At 41.0% G+C, this 18,747-nt stretch overlaps 4 protein-coding genes across 4 annotated transcripts in view; 2 read left to right on the forward strand and 2 right to left on the reverse strand.

The window, feature by feature from the left end:
- The first annotated feature begins 1,093 nt into the window (after positions 1–1,093).
- On the forward strand, positions 1,094–4,285 carry LOC146376046 (uncharacterized). The gene is made up of 6 exons (XM_084947426.1): positions 1,094–1,284; positions 3,085–3,227; positions 3,317–3,384; positions 3,510–3,638; positions 3,760–3,855; positions 3,941–4,285. Exons 1-6 carry the CDS (start codon positions 1,174–1,176, stop codon positions 4,027–4,029), a joined length of 636 nt encoding a protein of 211 aa, XP_084803552.1. The 5' UTR covers positions 1,094–1,173; the 3' UTR covers positions 4,030–4,285.
- A 349-nt stretch (positions 4,286–4,634) lies between these two features.
- On the forward strand, positions 4,635–6,323 carry LOC146376047 (uncharacterized). The gene is made up of 6 exons (XM_084947428.1): positions 4,635–4,937; positions 5,049–5,194; positions 5,325–5,386; positions 5,471–5,581; positions 5,655–5,756; positions 5,975–6,323. Exons 1-6 carry the CDS (start codon positions 4,827–4,829, stop codon positions 6,010–6,012), a joined length of 570 nt encoding a protein of 189 aa, XP_084803554.1. The 5' UTR covers positions 4,635–4,826; the 3' UTR covers positions 6,013–6,323.
- On the reverse strand, positions 5,113–9,499 carry f2r (coagulation factor II (thrombin) receptor). The gene is made up of 2 exons (XM_084947424.1): positions 9,160–9,499; positions 5,113–7,823 (listed from the first exon to the last, which is right to left on the reverse strand). The coding sequence occupies exons 1-2, from the start codon at positions 9,224–9,226 to the stop codon at positions 6,622–6,624; spliced, it is 1,269 nt and encodes a 422-aa protein (XP_084803550.1). The 5' UTR covers positions 9,227–9,499; the 3' UTR covers positions 5,113–6,621.
- Positions 9,500–9,569: 70 nt separating this feature from the next.
- iqgap2 (IQ motif containing GTPase activating protein 2) overlaps positions 9,570–18,747 on the reverse strand; it is a 36,476-nt gene continuing 27,298 nt past the window's right edge. Inside the window, exons 23-38 of the mRNA XM_084947422.1 lie at positions 18,298–18,506; positions 17,978–18,130; positions 17,408–17,571; positions 17,042–17,266; positions 16,553–16,693; positions 15,981–16,065; positions 15,596–15,828; positions 14,932–15,064; positions 13,985–14,087; positions 13,762–13,903; positions 12,554–12,641; positions 12,193–12,405; positions 11,952–12,112; positions 11,696–11,839; positions 10,410–10,518; positions 9,570–10,183 (exon numbers count right to left, since the gene is read on the reverse strand). Coding sequence (XP_084803548.1) covers positions 10,070–10,183; positions 10,410–10,518; positions 11,696–11,839; positions 11,952–12,112; positions 12,193–12,405; positions 12,554–12,641; positions 13,762–13,903; positions 13,985–14,087; positions 14,932–15,064; positions 15,596–15,828; positions 15,981–16,065; positions 16,553–16,693; positions 17,042–17,266; positions 17,408–17,571; positions 17,978–18,130; positions 18,298–18,506 — 2,417 coding nt within the window. The 3' untranslated portion in view covers positions 9,570–10,069. The remainder of the gene's footprint in view (positions 10,184–10,409; positions 10,519–11,695; positions 11,840–11,951; positions 12,113–12,192; positions 12,406–12,553; positions 12,642–13,761; positions 13,904–13,984; positions 14,088–14,931; positions 15,065–15,595; positions 15,829–15,980; positions 16,066–16,552; positions 16,694–17,041; positions 17,267–17,407; positions 17,572–17,977; positions 18,131–18,297; positions 18,507–18,747) is intronic.

Here is an 18,747-nt window from a genome sequence, read left to right on the forward strand (position 1 = left end):
ATTTTAAATTGTTTGTATTTTCCTTCACTCAGAAGGAAAAGCCATCAAATGTCAGGATAAAAGAATGACATTTAGGGGTTTTTTTTACTGATGAAAAATGTCAAACAAGGTCAAATTTGACTAGAATAGGTTGTAAAGGTTAATCTGTAAATAAGCAAAGTTAGTTACCACAACAAGGGAGAAAATGCCACAGCAGCTGGAAAAAAGAAGGAGAAATTTGTATGGTGGTTATTATAAGTATTTCTGAACTACTAATGTGTCCTTTGTGCAGGAATAGTCTTTTATGAAATGTGAGGTATGAAGTAGAGAATATTAATGCATTTATTAGCTAAATATTTGATATCAAGGAGAAAAAGGATTGGCACGTCCACCCACAGTTAAAATCTATGCTAGTCAATAGTTTGGCTGTGTTTTATCCCTCTGACATGAATAGAGGACCCCACTGAAGTCAGAGGTCATTCCAAAGGGGCTCATTTGTCAGGACTACAGTGAAGGGGCTCAGTGTATCTCTGCTTGGAATTCAACCAAATTTGGGGAGAACTACACTAAAAATCCCCTGTCACAAAGACATTGCACATGTTAAAAAAACAGATGAGTGTTTGTGTGTGTGTCTTTCTTTTTATTTTCATGCCTTGTTTAGTGTGAGAGAGGCTGTGCAAGGAGGTGCTCGCATACTGAAAGATGGAGGGGATGGAGGTCCTATTCAGACTTTGCCAGCTGGCTCTTATATAACAAGATAAATGGGACACAAGCCCGACTGACTGGATGCATTAAGTGAAAGACTCCTCCTGAAACTAGAGGAAGGAAAAGAGAGGGAGTGAGAGAATTATTAATGTGATTATAAAGTCACGTTATGGTGACAGAAAGCATTTCCTCACAACATATATTAGTTTACAGTAAGTGTTATTATGGTTTGGTTCGGCATAAGTCTGCATGAAATTAGTATAAGTCAACATAATGTCCTGTGGAGTGATGGGTGCACAGCTTGGTGTGTGTGTGTGTGTGTGTGTGTGTGTGTGTGTGTGTGTGTGTGTGTGTGTGTGTGTGTATGTGTGCACGTGTGGCCCAGCCCACTGTTACAAAACATGTCCCTCAGTTCCCTTTGAGGAGGCTCTAGCTGGCAGTGGGGTCCCTGAGGTTAGTGTTGCTCCCTGGCCGCCTGCTGTCTGGACCATGGCTGCACAGCAGGTTATAGTTCTGCTGGCTCTCGCCTCCCTGGGCGTCGCATCTAAACCGGACTGTAAAGAGCTGGTCAAGCCTCTGGTGCTGGACAGCCACAGCCCCGTGAGTATGAGCAACCATTTGTTATGAAGCAGTCATAACAGTGATGCATATTAATGTGAACTGAATAGCTGAATCTTGTGTTATTGGTGGGATTGTTGCAAAGTAAAGATCCCAGTATATGTTATTCTTATTATTCTTCATCCGCGAACTAGTCTCACATCATTTGCCGTAGACACACTGTTCATACGCCAAAACGACGGGCTTAATCATGTCCTGCGTGCTTCTATTCAGATTTCAAAATTTTCATGCAGTTTCTGAAATATTCCACTTTTTCTATTAATAAAGTCCCATTGACTTTGAATGGAGAGGCAGCACTCTCTCACTTTTCTGCTGTCACTCTCCTTCCTCTGGACCCATTTTCTTTCACGTCATTTGCCCATTCAGACGTCGTTGTCACACCACGATGAATATCACGAACGTGCCAAAAACAATATCGCATTTTTCCACAGTAACTTCTAAGGTCTTTAAATTATTTTCAAAGATGTCACAAAGATATCTCTCAAATCCCTCCCCCATTCATGTGTATTGCAGAGCAACAGTGAAAACTAAGTAGGTCAGAGTGCGAAAAGCACCAAAGCTCGCCTGAAAATTTTCTGTTTAACCTGCCGCTGTGACCATCATTTTCACCCTTCAGCCATCCTTTTATCTTCAAAACAGCTACGCTTGTCTTCTTTTCAAGGAGCCCTTCCCACACATGCATACTTCTTGAACCGGAGCCGTTTGTTTCAGAGGAATGGCATTTTGAACTCCCGTTCACTCCCTGTTTATTATCTCCAACCAGTTTTGGACAAAAATCCCCCCAACCTTTTTTAACTCGCTCCCCTGACCTCACTTTAAGGTCTACACACACCAAAATCCATAGATAGGTAGAGCAATGTCTTGGGATGCTAACAGTTTTTTAAACAGATGAATACCACTTTTGTTTCCCATTTTATATACGTAATTTTGTGATAGACAGAGAGACGGGGTCACTGCTCTCATTTCAAACCCTCACTCATTTGAATATCATTTGTTGATTGGTTGGCACAGTCCTGCTCGCTCGTCCTCAGTGGCATACTCGTCCTCCCTCGTATGCTGAAGGTCATCAGTTCATGTCAGCATGGGACATTTTTTTCTCTTTCTCTGCTTCTCTGTAAACACATTTTTACAATTTACTATTTACAGCGTCAAACACGTGTGTTCACCCTACAGCAGCAAGCTATTTGCTGTATGTAATGAGGTTGCAGGTTGAAATATTTTACAGATAATTTTAATACTGATTTTAATCTCACTCACTTTTTAAGTAAACTGCACGGTCTGTTTACTGTTGCAACAGCATAAAGCAAATGTTCCTTGGAGTTTTTAAAAACCAAAGAAAGTTTCAGCTGGTCAGTAATAGCTGGAAGTTTGCGTCCATGTGCATCGAGCACTTCTACTGTCCTGTGCAGCTGGTGAATCTTGCATGTAAGCTACATTAATGTGTCCCCTACTAGATTCCAACACAGTAGTTCTCACTGATTATAAAGCAGAAAAATTATGATTTAGAAGAGCTGCAAAGTAAAATTGTATGATTATTTATTTTTAACTTAGGGAAAGGGACTCACCTACCTCTGGGTTAATCCATGTTTTTGGGGAGGCCAAATGCCGTGTCTGTAGTCACAGCAGAGTAAAACAATAATTTAATACATTTTCACAACACTTTTTTTCTAACCAGGCTATGAGAGAAAGTTGTATTCTGCTGAGAAATAAAGTCTGGTCACATCTAACAGAAACAGTCATGAGAGTCATTTGCATTTTATTTTTCTCTTTGTGTGCGGGAAGATTTATGGGAAGTGGGTGCTTCACGTGGCATCCTGGGACGATCCGGGCCTGAAGGACGACATATTGTCAGTGAACAGCTCCTGGTTGGATGTGTCAGCGTCCTCGGAGAGCGGAGTCATCACCATCTACTGGGCTGACCGCCTGTGAGTGTCGTGTGTTTCATGTGTGAACATACTGATGCGGCCCAGTTGAGAGTGTATAGTAAAGTGTTGTTGTTGTTATCTCAACACAGGAATGAAAATAAATGTCTTCAGGGCATAGCGAACGCCACCATCTCAGGAATGACAAGTCACACCACCTGTATGTGTCTGGTATTTTTGCTCTGACTCACTGAGTTGGTGATGTGTGCCGCAGGTTTCATTTCTTTTAATCGCTGGGGGTTACAGTCAGAGTTATGTTTATTTTTTTTATTTTTTTTTTCACAGATAACATCAATGGTCACACTTCCTATCATGACGGGAAGTACTATGAGACCTGCAGCAACTGCCTCCTGTCTGAAGACACCACTCTCCTCCCTGACGGCAAGTCAAAGGGGCGATACTTCTTCCTGTTCAGTAAGTCGTTTTTCAAACCTTCACCTCGTATTTTAGCAGCAACACACAGCTTAATATTTAGCACATACTGCTTTAAATAACCACCTTTCTTTTCCCGTCCTCTTCTTTCTTTCTTGAAAAGCACGGACCGGCACTCTGGAGGGTTCTGAGTTGGAGACCTTCAAGAACCAGGCAGAATGTCTTAAATTCACTTCAGAGTACCACTTTACAAGCAAAGGTCAGCCGCCATTTAGGCGTGTTTCCAGTATCCAGTGTGACCATCACAAACACTATTCTCATTTTGTGATTTCCTCTTCCTTCAGATCTTTGTCCTGATGGCAGGGCGACCGCGTCAACTGCCGTCAAGAATACAGAGAAAGAGCAACCTGAGATAGAGCCTAATGTGCAGTAAAGTAGAGCAAAGAGGTGCCACAGCTCTGTAAACACCCAGATAAATCTTCCTTTAAATGTACTAAATAGTGCTGTAGTGTGATCTACATGTGCTGCCATACAATGTTGTGCTGCATAATAACTTTTTAATACACTATGTTGTCTTTCCAGCTAAGAAAAATCATGTCTAAATGCCCAGTTTAAATCCTTTTAGTGGTATTTGTACGAACTAGTTCCCACTGGTTGTGCGCGGCAAATAAAAAGGGCTCTAACTTCTCCGTCTGTGTTCTAGTCATTTATTTTCTGATCACCATCACACTGCTGTCCCCCAAAGCATCAACAAAGACTGTTACTGAATAACATCAGTGTTAGAGGGAAGAGAAAAGATGTTAAACTCTTAAACCGTCACCACACAGAGTCCAGAACGCCCCCACGGGGAAACATCCTTCATTCTGCTGCAGAAAAGCTGCTCCAGGTCCTTTTTGAAAGATTTCAACAGCCCAAGACAAGATGTGGCACTTTGCCTGAGTTCATTCAGGAGCAGTGGCATGGGCAACAGAGGGCTATTGAGCTCGCCTTTCAGTGCTGAGAAGAAAAAGAGGGGGGAAAGAAGAAGAAAACTGCATGCATGGTCATTAGGAAACCTTCTCTGGTGCATTTGGGCCTGCAGAAAGCCCCTCCACCCCCAGACCCTCTCCTCCCCCTCCTTCAGGATTAGCACTCACACAGAAACAACTTTTTGTGTGAAGCCCGGAGGGAAAATGAATCAGAGTTAGACGTTTTCTGTTACAGGTTCGGCAAACATCCCTGTGGCTGACCATGGCTCTGCCTGTTGTTGTATTCCTGTTGTCTCTCATTGCACTGGCTGCTGCATCTGCACCTGACTGTAAGGAGCTCGTAAAGCCTTTTATGCCAGAGGACCCCAAACAGGTAAGTCACCTAGTGTGTTTGCTTTCTCTGTCGTATTTACAACAATGATGCTGGAGTTTTTTTAAAACATGTAAGGACCTTATTTTTTTTTTTTTTTTTTTGTGCATCAAGGTGTTTGGAAAATGGATTTATGTGATGGGAGCTGGCGACCCCAAACAGTACCACAAAGCACTGGAGTCTCTGAAAAGCTCCTGGATAGACTTGTCCCCGACTTCCAGCGATCAGACTGTGACTTTGCGATGGGGAGATCACTGCTTGTGAGTTTGGTGATAATGTTATTTCAATATGTTAAACAGACTTATGTATTTAATGCAATTCAGTATTAAAAGCGAAACATTTAAATTTAGTTGTGAAAGCCAGATTCTGCCACGCCTTGTTGTTTCTCAGTAACCGGTGCATCACGGGGGAGGTAAATGCAACCATCTCAGGGATTGCTACCACATTTCGCAGTGAGTGAGCTACAGATTGATGAATTTGTCTTCACAACAGACAATAGATTTCTCGTATAGTAACCCAATGCTGTACTTTGAAAGAAAATCTGTCAGACCACAAAGGGCACATCCTGCAGACTTGCTCTGACTGCCTCCTGTGGACCGACACCTTCCGAAATGGGGACGTCACTGGCAGATACATCCTGCAGTTCAGTGAGTCCTGCACTTCTCAGCACATCAAGTCAGGGCTTCAACCTGGATGTTGACATTCTCTCTTTGCTTGCAGCGAGGACAGGAAAAATCGATCCAAAACATGTGGAAATTTTCAAAAAACAAGTTGGCTGCTTGAACTTCCCAGATGACTACCACAGCTATGATGGCAAAACAGGTCAGCAGCTATCCAAAAACCTCCAACGACAGAGTTTTAACTCCCACAGGGTGGAGATTCTGCCCTGCGAAATATCATATTTAAGTGCAATAGTTTTTAGGTCTTCATTATTTTTGGATCGATTCCATAAAATACAATGCACACGGTGAGGAAATGAGGCCACCGTTCTCCATCCTGCTCAGGGAAACGGTCACATTTTGTTTCTCTTTTTCCTGCAGAGCTGTGCCCTGACGACAAGGAGAGCACGCAGGAATAAAGAGGAGGCGACGAGATCCACAAAGCTGCATGCATTAAAAGAAAATACATACAGTGTTATCGTATGTGCTGTCTGTATGCTCTGACGTCATGAATGCCAGGACGCAAAGTTATAAATGATTTAATCTCCTTTAAATATTTACTCACTGTAACGGCATCGTGTTGGGAAAACCACATCGACAGCTGTTTTTGTCACATCATAACACAGTTATTAAAACTGTTTTTATTAACAGTGCACTAACTGTCATACCCATTATTCACTGGAAACACAGATGTGTTGAATATAAAATAAAAAGGTATTGTTAAAATGTTTTTCTTATTGTGGAATGAATCCAATATATTCCACACTGTCAAAGTGGTGATTACATTTTATGACTATAAAATAACAGAAGATAACTGCTTGCATGTACACACTGATGCTACCAATGTGCTTGTTCTGATACAAATAAACCCAGCACTACCACTGGGGTCTAAAGTCGGCACCACATCAAGTTTCATATTTCATCCACCTCGTGCTCTTCTTGATAACAAACAGTTCGAGCAAACACAGAAGTAATCTGTTATAGTGTGGATATGGCTGAGAGCCGAACAGTTTTACAGTCCTCGTGTCTTAAGCCATCAGCCTGCTGTAATGGCTCCCCATTTCAGTCTGAACGCTCTCCATTTTGCACGATCTGCTGCTCTCTGTCAACTTGCTGGTTCTCGTGCTGCTTGTGTGTGAGCCGATCCCGCCCTGTCCCGGTCGCCTGCATCTGAGCAGAGCCACCACCTGCTTCTGGCACTGAGAGGACCCGAAGTAATAGAGGACCGGATCCAGACAGCAGCTGAAGCTTCCTATGCACATGGAGAGCAGGTATGCCTGGTAAGAACTGTTGCTAGCCTTGTGCGCCAGTTGAACGTAGTGAACCATGAGGATGATGTTGGTGGGGGTGAAACAGACCACAAACACCAGCAGGACAACCACAGCCATCACCACAGCGCGAGTCTTCTTGGAGCGGTTCTCCACGTTGGCTTCAGCCAGAGCCTGAATGATGCGTACGTAGCAGACAACGGTGAATATGAAAGGGATGAAGAAGAACACAGAGGAGTAGATGGGGAAGAAGTAAAGATAGTAAGACTGTAGTTTTCCTACGTCCTGCACATCATGGCATGTGGTGATGCCCAGGGACGATATATGTAAGGTCTGTTCTGAGATCAGCAGGGGGCACACTCCTCCCAGGGATAAGAGCCACATAGCAGCGCACACAGCTGAAGCCGTCTGAGGGCTGCGCCACATGAGCGAGTTTATGGGGTAAACTACAGCCAGGAAACGGTCAATGCTGATGCACATCACAAGCAGGACGGAGCAGTACATGTTACAGTGGAAGGCAGCAGTGACGGCTCTGCACATGAAGGATCCGTAGATCCAGTTGTTGCCGTGATAATGGTAGGCGATCTTAAAGGGAAGGAGCAGCCCGAACAGCAGGTCAGCACAGGCCAGGTTGAGCATGTAGATCACCGCCGGCTTCTTGGGACGGATTTGGCGCACGAACATCACCATGGCAAGAAGGTTAAGGGGCACGCTGATGATGAAGACGAAGATGTAAACGGTGGGGATGAAACGTGTGGCCAAGCCACCCTCGAGAAATGCTTTGGTCTCCTCCGAGACATAATAGTGCTTCCGGGGATGATGGGGGTGAGGGGGGTGTACTTTTCTGGACTCCGTCGATCCTGAGCCTCCATCATCTAAGAGTGACAGGTCTAGGTAGTCTGCTGCATCATCTCCAACCATTACAAAGTGGCCAGAAAAAGTCCGCAGAAAGGGAGTGGAGCCTTAAAAGAAACAGGAAAATGAAGCAGAAATGTGGTTACGCCAAAGGGATGCACAACACTCTAAAACATTTACACTGGGAGCAGTTTGGAAAAGCAGATTTTTTTTTTATCTGACCAGATTGTTAAATGCATCCATCAGGTTCAAGCTCGTCCTAATGCCCCGATATTATTTTAGAAAGTCCGGTTAAGTAAAATAAACTCTACAATACATTTATTACATGCATCCATATCATGAGTGTGATTCTCTTGGGCACGCTTTAATTACCCAAAGGTTAACTCAAAATACATGAATGCATTTTCATTAAAAACAAACAAACAAGTGTTTTCTCATAAAATACTGCAAATAAATAAATAAATAAATAAAATTTCAACTTTTTTGTTTTAATTAGTTGACTAACCAGTAGAGATCACACGTTTCCGTGTCCCCACTGACCATTACTACAATTTAAATCGATTTTAAATGTATAGAAAATGTAACTATTACTCAACTTTTAGTGCCAAAATACAATTATACGCACATTATTTTAACTATAAATAAATTTATTCTATGAAGTACCGATATTTACACATCCTCCAGTTTGCTTTGAACCCAGTAACGCTATACAATTTACCTGCTACAAAATGAAATGTTCTTGACATGAGCACCAAGGAAGTGACATCACCGAGTCTCTTGAAGTGGAAAGAGAATCAAATGTCACTATATTATCTTACCTATTTATTTATTCACAGAACATTGTTGAGCTTTGTTTTTGCTTTAGTGTATGGGCTTGTTCTTTTAATTTTTTAGCAGCCTCTAAGGGTTAAAGTAATTTACCACAAACATTCAGGGCCAGTATTTAATTCTGATTGTATATTTGTCAGATGACATGTTGGATGCTTTTTTTCCTAGTTAAATTGCTCTAAGAATAAATATGTGCCCCCCCTTTAAAAAGGTTATTTTAAAATTTATTTTGTCAGGCTCAACGCTTCAATTGCTGTATGAATAAATGGTTAAAGCAAAACAACATTACTGAAAACATAAGAATTTTATGATATCCAGAAATAAAATGAAGTAAAGGTGTGTACTTACTAAATAGTGCTACCATTAACCAAAAACTCCAACCCTCTTGTTTTTTTTTTGCTTTACTGCAGCGAGATTGTGATCACTTTTTTGAACATTCATTCACTCCTTCCTGCGCAGTGATCTAGTTAAAAGTAAATGTTTAAACCGATCCTGCATGTGTTTCTGGGGGAGATACAAATACGTAAAGTTTACTCGAGCCCCAAGAGAGTACAAGGCAAACTGTAGACATCATCATCATCATCATCATCTTAAAGTCTTAGGAAAATTACTTACCATTTCCAGATGGGAGCGCGGAGCTTTGAACAGAAAATACAAACAAGCAAATTAAGAGGTGATGCATGGCTTTACTGTAAATCCTCCAAATATTTAGCAGGAGAGTGGAAATTATGTTTGCTGAAGAGCTGCTGAAAGTGCTGTTATTAAAGGCAGGAAACTCCACCTCCTCTCCAGCTGAACATTTCCTATCATTTAACAAAAACCATGAGTAATGTCACAGTGACGTGGATCTTCAAGCCAAACGAAAGCCCGAGTAGGTTTTTCCAACAGGGTCAAAGGTTGCCAGACCAAAGGGAAAAGCACATCACTGAATATGAATGCATGACAAAGGCACCAAAACAACTACTACTACCCATAATAATAATAATAATAATAATAACAACGATGATAAGAAGAAGGAGAAAAGGTTTGGAATGTGCAATTTATTATGAATATTGTTTAAGCATTAGCCATCAATTATATAGCAACAACTACATATAAAAATACATCACATATAGCTTTTAAAATGTTCAAATGTTTATTAATTAAAAACACGTGTCTTTAAATTCTTTCATTAAAAAGGCACTACATTATTTCATACAGCCATGCAGGCTGCGCCGCTCCAGTTTCTGAAATAAGACCGTACTGGTTCGTCTGACATTTCCATCAAACTTCTCTCTTTTGAACAAGAAACACGAACATCACAATTGAATTCTTCAAAATATATTACATTTACAATCACCACGTGGGAAAGAAAAAAAATATAGGTACACAAAGTGGATGATAAAGTTTCATTTTGGTGCAATCCATCAAATTATAGGCAGAAGAAACAAACCACGGCACCGTGTGACATTTTTGTGCTGTTCAACAAACTCAGTACAGTCCAAAGGCACGACCAGGTTTCTCCCAACTCTGTTTTTTCTCTCCTTTATTTTCCGTAGAACTTCTTGTTCAGGAGGAAGATGAGTAAATTGACATTCACTTTGGCTTTGTCGAACATCTTCATGACCGCCACGCCTTCGTACTGCAGCTGAAGGAGATCCTGCCAACATCAAACCGACTTGTTAATGCGCTGGTGCTACAAATACGCTACAAATTATATCATAATAAAATACATCGCTAAGTTCTTTCTTAAGTCAGGCTCATGCTGTGCTGGCTTATTTCCATGACTATTCCTGCCAGTAGTCCATAGAGAAGAAAGGGAAATTCAACCATTTGTCACCAGGATTAAGTGTTAACGAGTGAGTTTTCTGAAGGGAAATGTTTACCTGGAAATGAAGCTGGACTTTTTCCATCTCGACCCCCATAAACTTGGCTTTCACCTCAAAGTCTCCAACTTCCTCAGTGGGCGAAATGTCGAACATGACATTTTTGAACCTGAGAGATAAGAAAAACAAAAGTGAACACCGGATGTGTGAGAGGATGAGAGTCCGTTTGAAATTATAGCTGAAATATTGGAGAAGCTCTAAACAGACGTTTGACTGACTCCATAACAATGAGAGACGGCCCACAGAGAAGAGATCCATTTGCTTACATAGTGCTCTTGACCACTAATGTAAAAAAGATCAAAAAACTCATAGCTGATTACATGAAGTCCAACAAAATGTAGACACAACCTCGTTCTCATCAATGACACCAAGGTTGAGCAGATAACAAGTGTTTCTTGCTGTTATCGCTGAGGACCTGACACAAGCTCTCTGATAAAGAAGACCGAATAAAGCCTCCACTTTCTGAGGGTGAAAAAGGTAAACATTTTGACAACTTCCACCTCTGCAGCAGTGTGGTACGGTACCTGCACTGTCGCTGACCAAAGGGCGCTGCAGCTGGTAGTAAAAGCATGAGAGCACACTGTTGGTACCCAGCTTCCTGCCATCACATCTATTTAAAATATAGCATCTGGATAACATCACCTATGACCCCACTCACAATAGTCTGTTTGATCATCTCACAGGGGGAAACGGTACCGGTGTCTCAGGGCTTGCACTTTAACATTTGTTTTTCCTTCCCCGGACTGTAAATCTGTTAAACTATCGTCTCTCTGGCTCTTAAGCACTTTATCAAATGCACTTTATTAGACATAGAGCTATACACTGAGGTGTCATACACAGTGACTGGATCAGAAAACACCATCAACCAGCACTTTGCCAATAATAGAATACCAGTACTGTAAAATACTATTATGCTGCTATTTTATAATCATCTCATTATATTATATTTGCCTTTTCCTTCTTTATACTGTAGTGTAGTATCGTGTTCTCTGCACTGTTGTTACAGCTCTGCTTGTATAATGACAAATAACATGAAATCAAGCACCAAAAAGCGTCTGGTGTTGGGAAAGCGTAACTTTTGTACCTTACAGCCAAGTTTACTGTAAGGTACGGTTAACAGACAAATAACCAAGATGTGACTGAACAAATGATAAATATAAATTGTTTAAATAAAAACACTAAATGTGTTTAACAGCTTCTGCAATGTAAAATGACATGTAATGATATGTAAGAAGGATGTTAGCACCAAGCCCTTTTCCACAGAACAGGTGAAGAACTGAACTCACTGGTTTGCCTGAAGTCCCTCTATCTCCAGGATGACTCCCTTCTCGTGTAGTTTTGCTGCAGTGTACTTCAGAGACTGGGGCTTCCACTTCTTACTGCCCTTATCTTCCCCTTTCCCGTCCAGTTTTATAGATCTGCGCGAATTCCTGGACCATACAAACACACCAAGGGACATGTGTTACCATTGAATCACAAGTTAAAATCATCCATCAAGTCTTCACCCTAATGAGGTTTGTTATAAATTAGGATACAACTCACTTCCTGTTTAGGTTATCCAGGCAAGTCTTGATGTAGGCATCATAGTAGTTCATCTGTTCCTGGTAGAAGGCAGTTTTTGAGTTAAGGGCAGTCAGAGTCTGCTGGAGCTTCACGAGCTCGGCCTTCCTCCTCTGTCTGTAGCGCCTTTGGTATCGGATGTCCTGTCAAATACACATTTTAGCTTCACAAATACAGAATGTGGGTCTGCATCTTTAGCTGGGAAAAAGAGCTGCTTATGAACCTTTGATATTTCATTGATGAGGTCCTGGTATTTGTTACTTGCAGTAGCAAGGCCAGCCTGCTCCAGGTTACGAAGGTTCCTGATAATCTTCCTCTTCTTCTGCTCGAGCGGTAACTGGCTGTCCTCCAAAAGCGCTGGGCTGCTCTTCAGACCCTCTGGTGTCTGAGCATCCTGGACTGCCCTGCGCTCAACAATCCTAGTATGCTCTGACTCCTTAAGGAATAAGTCGCATACGAAGTAACATAATTAATTACACTGAGAGGCAAAGAAAAAAAATAATCAAATGAATATGCTCCTTTGATGAATGAAAGTAGCTGGCAGGTATATATAGAGGAAAAACAAGCTGAGAAATGTAGATCACCTGTGCTGCAGTGGCTGGAGTCTCAAGAATTTCAGGTAAAGTCTCTCCATGTTGGATCCGAATCACATCCACAATCAGCTTTTTTGTCCTGATGTGCACACACACAAAGATCAGATGTGACACATTAACTTCTTTTGTTTTATTTCACGTCACCACAAATATGTGCTTATGTTAATTAGTGTAACATCCGTTACCACCAAGTACAGAAGTAACTAGAGCACACACCCACATTTTACTCACACCTACTGCGCTAACTAGCATGCTAACACTTTAAAAATGTATCATTAAGCTGGGGGGCTTTTCACACCCTGTGTGTGTTCATACACCATTCTGCATTTAATCACTAGTTATTATTAAACCTTGGCTCCCCTCCACGGCATGACTTTTGTCTCTTCTCCATTAGCAGATGGCGGCCCCTCCCTCATGTTAAAAGGGAGTTTTTCCTTCCCACTGTCACCAAGTACTTGGTTATTTATGGCCGTCTGATTATTGGGGGTTTTCTCCGACACTGCAGGCACATTGAAGTGGCTGTTGTTGAAATTTGGTGCTAAATGAATAAAACAACTGAACTGATGCCAAGCGCAGAGAAAAATGTGATTACTTTTGGCTCTATAAGGACTGTTATGTAAGATGAACGCTCAATACAGGACAGAATGTTAATCGCCTTCAAAAAAAAAAAAAAAAAAAAATTAAAATTAAAAAAAATTATATACTGTATATTATCCCAAGGAGCTTGAGTCTTATAACCGACTTTCACAGCATTGTTAGCAGGGTATGTTCAACTTTTTTAAAAAAACAAAAATTCAGACACATTTGCAATGTTTATTTTAAATGTCTGGACTACCATTTGTGGCACTAGCTGTGAACTGTGTCCGAGAATAAAGACAAAACCAACAATGCATTAGAGGCAAGATAAGCCAGACCACAAAACTCCTTCCTTTGGAACAGGATATGATAGAAGAGCAGGAAAGACATGCAACTGAAAGATAGCCACAAAGAAACGCACAATGTGTCAAGAAGGGTTAAGTGCAGTGCATCATATAGCAATACCAAACTCTACGTAGAAGATTTCTGAAGGAGTGTAATTCAGCGTCAAAGTTTTGCTTTAAATACCAATTACAGGGCTAAACACCTAAAGCCTAAGGATTAAAGTCTGTTACTGGACACACAGGAGTGTCTGTCTCAGCATCCTCCAGTGACAACCTTACTTTGTACTGAGGGTCTTTAAGTCTCTGTCATCTCCTTCCAGCAGCTCAAACTTGCTGGTTAGAGTGAGGGAGATCTCGGTCTTCGCCAGCTGACTCAGAGCACTCTCCCTATTTTGATCATTTGGGTCAACAGCTCCTTCACCTGGGAAAAAAAGCAGTACAGATTTCAGTCAACCTGTGACTAACTTGTGATTAATCAAAATACAAGTTTACTTGAGCGTACCGAGCAATGCCTCTACATCAGGGACGTCTCCGAGGTCCTGTAGCAGCTCATGCAGCAAGTCATTGCGTTCTGGAGAGATGGCGTCCAGATGTTCCAAAAGCAGCTGCACAAACACACATTTGATTAGTCACATCGAAAGTTTAAAATGTTCACATAAAATTAGTCATTGAACATAAACATTTTGAGATGAAGCTTGATAAGATTTTCCAGTAAACGGAAGCAGGATATAGCAAACAGCTCTTAAACGTCCTCTTACTAAATTTTATTACAGTCAGCGCCTTAATACATACCACAAGTATGAAACTGTGACTGTTTGGTTTCCAACATCCAGCTCAGTCCTACATATGCAACAGTACATTTATTTGTAAGTAAAAATCACATCCCCTTTTCAGCTGGGATTTTGCTTTTCTTCATATATTTAACACACAGGAACTACCTCAGTGTACGAAACAAAATTTTAGGGAACATCTGTCAAATTCAACAGGAAAGTCATTTCCATTTATAACAGATGGCAAAAAGACACAGCTGGCCAGAACCTACTGACATCCTCAATACTAACCCCCTTTGGAAGGAAGTGTTATGGAAACATAACGAAAGAAACAGGATGTCAAGTGGTGATGATGATAAAGGCACATAACGTACATATAACATATTCTAAAAACTAAACAGAAACAGAAGAAGATTAAAGAAGAAACCTTCAAACTTTACTTGCTTGGAGCAAAATATAAACCCCTGCTAGATATAATATCAATGTAATCTCAATAATATATTTTCTAGTAGCAGCAACAGTAAGAATGTCTGTTTCCAATAACAGTTTGTAGCATGTACAAGCATGCAAGACAGGGGCATGGAGAGACAGGTCAAGTCATTTAAGTATGAATCATGTAAAGTTTAATTATATCCTCAGGAGTAGCAGGAAGAATCTTTATCATTTTGCTTGGGTTTACCGAGTGTGTATTGATGATCTCCTCTATTGATATATAGATGATGGGTTTGCTCAAGTTCACCATATCCGAGTATTCGTCAATATTAAACTTCTCTTCTGGTTCAGGGACATCACACGCCAACTGGAAAAACAACCTGGACAGAAATCAGCTGTTATTCGTTCTTCCAGAGCATGAACATGAACTTCCTGTGAAGTGCTCTGTATTGTTTTCCTCAGCAAGGTTAGCAGTTCATATTGACCTTTTCCAGTAAATGGACTGGGATTTATCGTGATTTTCAGAAATGATGAGTCAAACACAAAGTGAGGCAGATAACAGCACATAGCCGCCCAGCCTCTCCCATTTAGTTTGCTCTAGTCAGTCTGGAATTTGGTTGATTTTGTAGACACGCATGTCCAAACTGCTGACACAGCACAGCGGGCTGGCTTCTGCTGCCAGGATTCCCTCTACTTCCACCATGTCAGCTTAACGCGGCCAAACATGTTCATCTCCAGGGTTTACCATTCTTTGTTATCGGAAAGAAACTGGTTCTTCCTCCATCACACTTTTATCATGTTGTTTTGGATGAAAAGCTTACCGTATTATCAGTGCTCTACATTGACCAAAACTAAATTATCTCCATAGACAAATCAGAGTACAGATTTGTGCCGTGTATTCCGCTCCTTACCTAAACTTCTCATATGTCTGTGATATGTAGTTGTTCATGGGCGTCATGTGTGCATTCTCGCCCTCAAACAGATTCTTGGCAGCAGCATGCTGGAGCATCTTTGCCACTGATCCCAGATTACGCCGCTGGTCTTGGTGGAGCTGCCCTCCTGCTGACAGGTCAATGATGTCAAAGCCATCTGGGGCCACAATGGCTGGGTTCATGTAGCGGTAATACAGCAGGTTACCTACAATCTGACATTTAAAAAAAAAAAAAAAAAAGTATTATTTTCTCTTACCTCAGCAGGATCACAATAATAAAACCTATAGAGAAGACCATGCATGACTATGAAAATCAAACACACACACACACACACCATATATGTATATATTTAGACATTTGATACCTTCAACAGCTCATCCTCTGAGGCATCTGGAAACTTTTCATGGAGGCTGTTCTTCAGAACTTTAGCTATGTATCTCATGCCATAACTACATGCAAAACACAAAGCATTGATGGGACATGAAGCACAAACATGCACTCACATACTACATGGCAAAAACAAGCTCATGATAAGGAATGCATCTGATGCATTAATATCTGCATTAATGACTGCAAGTATTGATGGCTTTCAGTGTCTTCAGTATGTACCTTAACGTTTAAGATTTTAAATTGCATAACAGCTCCATCTAGTGGTCTATACACTCTAGACTGTGAAGATCGATGAGGCACAAAACTGGGTTACTATGGTAGGACTCGTGTCACACAAAGCACAAACAACTGGCCAGATGAGCGCTTGCATCATAGCAAAACTGAACAACAAACACTTAAGAGACCAGAAAATACACTACAAATAAAAATCATGGCATGAAAGAAAACATTTAAACAGTTCAATACAATACAGGGAACTTAACCAGGAAAAGTCACAGAGCAAACAAAGGAAATTGGACTTTGACATTAACAGCTCCTAAGACTTACGGGAGATTATCCAGTGAGGACACAATGGAGTTCAGGACCTTATCTGTAGCCGAACGCAGTGTCTGACTGGAAGCCTGCAGCCTGTTGCGTACTTCCTCATGTGACATGGCCTGCTCAGGAGTCACTTCGTAAGGCAGCTTGCTAAGGGGCAGCAGAAGATGCATGTGTAAAGTTCACTACTTTATGCTTTTTGGCCTGAATTTTAAATGCTGGATACCTCCGGCTAATTCAAAATTCAATTAGGATAACAAGCCATTTAAAAAATTTCTTCAGAAAGCTGAAATTTCAAGATGAGTAAAACACAAAATTTAAAAAAAAAAAAAAAAAAAAAAAAGAAAAAATTAGCACATGAACTAAATAAACAGCTGAGAAACAAAGTTATTTGTTTTTACTCTACTTAATTTTGTCTCATAATAAAATTTGTTTGATACCTGAAATATTTAAGTGCAAAAAGCCAGGGGTAACCAACTATGCTGGCAGTCTCCTTACCTGGCCTCTCCAGTAGCACTTTCCAGCTGGTTGACCCAGGCTTTGTAGACCTCAACAGGGTTTGTGTTGAGGCCCAAGCTCTTGTCCTCAATGATGTCTTTAATGACTGGAGCCAACAGCTGTCTGAGGGTGTTGTGACCACGTGCACCTCTGTTGAAGCTCACCACCATCTTGATAACGGTTGGATTGCCTGTCACTATGTCCTGGATCTGGTCCACCTTAGAACTGAGACACGCAGAGAAGATAGTAAAGGACTTTATAGGCACTCATTTACTGTTAGTAGTAGGTTATAGTTGAGTAAAATAAGTGTAAACTAGGTACAGTGAACTTTTATGGTATAGCATTATATGGAGCCACAATACTCACTTGATTTCCTCTTCTAGAGCAGTCTTGAAGAGTTTGAGCAGCAGGTATTCCTCTCTCTGGTTTGAGGCATAGTTGTAGAGTGTGAAGATCACAGTGTCCATAAACTTGGTGGACTTGTTTTGGGGCATCTGGAAGATCAGCTTAGCCAGGTAGGATGGATTGGTCTAAAGAGAATGGAAGAGAAAACAAGCACAGTGTTAGGCGACTAGAAGTGAAACTGAATGAGTTCATTTAAAGTTGATGAGGCAGAGTAATGCTTCTTTCCCAATGGTTTGGTGACACTGAAGTTCTCCTTTACTGTCTATTGAAAACCAGCCTGCATTTCAGCTGACTTTAGAACCAAATGTAGTGGAAATTGGACACTATACCCCCCCCCCCCCCCCAAAAAAAAAAAAAATAAAACCCCACAGTGGATGAATTATACAAGTTGCATCTGCGAATTATCTACAAATATCTTCCAAATAACTTTGGGACCAGCAGTATTTTGAGTCTTTTTCAGTTGAAATGCCATGACTGGTTTTATATCACGCACTGGGCGAGTGGAAAAGAAATCAGACACATTTTTCATACCTGTAGTAGATAAAAGAGATGTTGGTAGGCCTCGAGTTTCCGTCTTTTGCCTTTACTCAGGCCCTTAATACCGAGCCTGTCTCCTGCCATCGGGTCATCTTTACTCGCCTTATTTTTCTTGCTCTTCATTTTCTTATTATGGGACACGACATCCTTTTCAAAGAAACAAAAATTTAAATAGGAGTTTGGCTGGATAATAGATAAAGAAACTTCTTCAGATTTTAGTATCAACAACATTTTACTCAAACTATAAATGATTTCAACCCATTTTTATTAACTTTCCGTTTTCCTGCCACGTATTAATTAGAGGTGACGGCAACCTGCAGAGTGATCCTGTTCTTCACTAGCAGTCCAATCTTTATATCCATTAGGTTCAAGTCTTTCTCCATCTGTTGATTGGAGCGAATCTTTGTGACTACTTCCTCCCGAAGCCGTGTCACTTCCTGCTCTTCCTGTAGATCCAGAGGGCTCTGCTCCAACAAGTGGACAAATTTACGCACCACTGACAGAGGAGGATCCTTGGCTCCAGCTGAGAGTTGGTGTAAAAAATAAAGTCAGCAACAAATGCAATTTGCAAGTTTGTCCTTCATCATGTTCTGCATTTATATTACAGCTGACCAGCACAGACAGTATTTTTCATATTATATATATTATCATCATCAGAACTGAACAATATTTTTAGCTTGACTGTGAGGAAAAATTGGGGGAAGAAAATTGCAAATAATGTGGTTGTTCAAATATTTGTGACTCGCTGTAAGTTGCAATCCTCT

The sequence above is a fragment of the Perissodus microlepis genome, chromosome 12 (genome assembly GCF_051167445.1).
Source record: "Perissodus microlepis isolate ML-2025 ecotype Zambia chromosome 12, ASM5116744v1, whole genome shotgun sequence".
NCBI lineage: Eukaryota > Metazoa > Chordata > Actinopteri > Cichliformes > Cichlidae > Perissodus > Perissodus microlepis.

Coding starts and splice junctions, on each gene's coding strand:
- LOC146376046 (XM_084947426.1), top strand. CDS start 1,174: ATGGCTGCACAGCAGGTTATAGTTCTGCTGGCTCTCGCCTCCCTGGGC. Junction 3,228..3,316: donor ATCTACTGGGCTGACCGCCT/GTGAGTGTCGTG, acceptor ATCTCAACACAG/GAATGAAAATAAATGTCTTC. Junction 3,385..3,509: donor AATGACAAGTCACACCACCT/GTATGTGTCTGG, acceptor TTTTTTTCACAG/ATAACATCAATGGTCACACT.
- LOC146376047 (XM_084947428.1), top strand. CDS start 4,827: ATGGCTCTGCCTGTTGTTGTATTCCTGTTGTCTCTCATTGCACTGGCT. Junction 5,387..5,470: donor GATTGCTACCACATTTCGCA/GTGAGTGAGCTA, acceptor GTACTTTGAAAG/AAAATCTGTCAGACCACAAA. Junction 5,582..5,654: donor CAGATACATCCTGCAGTTCA/GTGAGTCCTGCA, acceptor CTTTGCTTGCAG/CGAGGACAGGAAAAATCGAT.
- f2r (XM_084947424.1), bottom strand. CDS start 9,226: ATGCATCACCTCTTAATTTGCTTGTTTGTATTTTCTGTTCAAAGCTCC. Junction 7,824..9,159: donor CGCGCTCCCATCTGGAAATG/GTAAGTAATTTT, acceptor GTTTCTTTTAAG/GCTCCACTCCCTTTCTGCGG.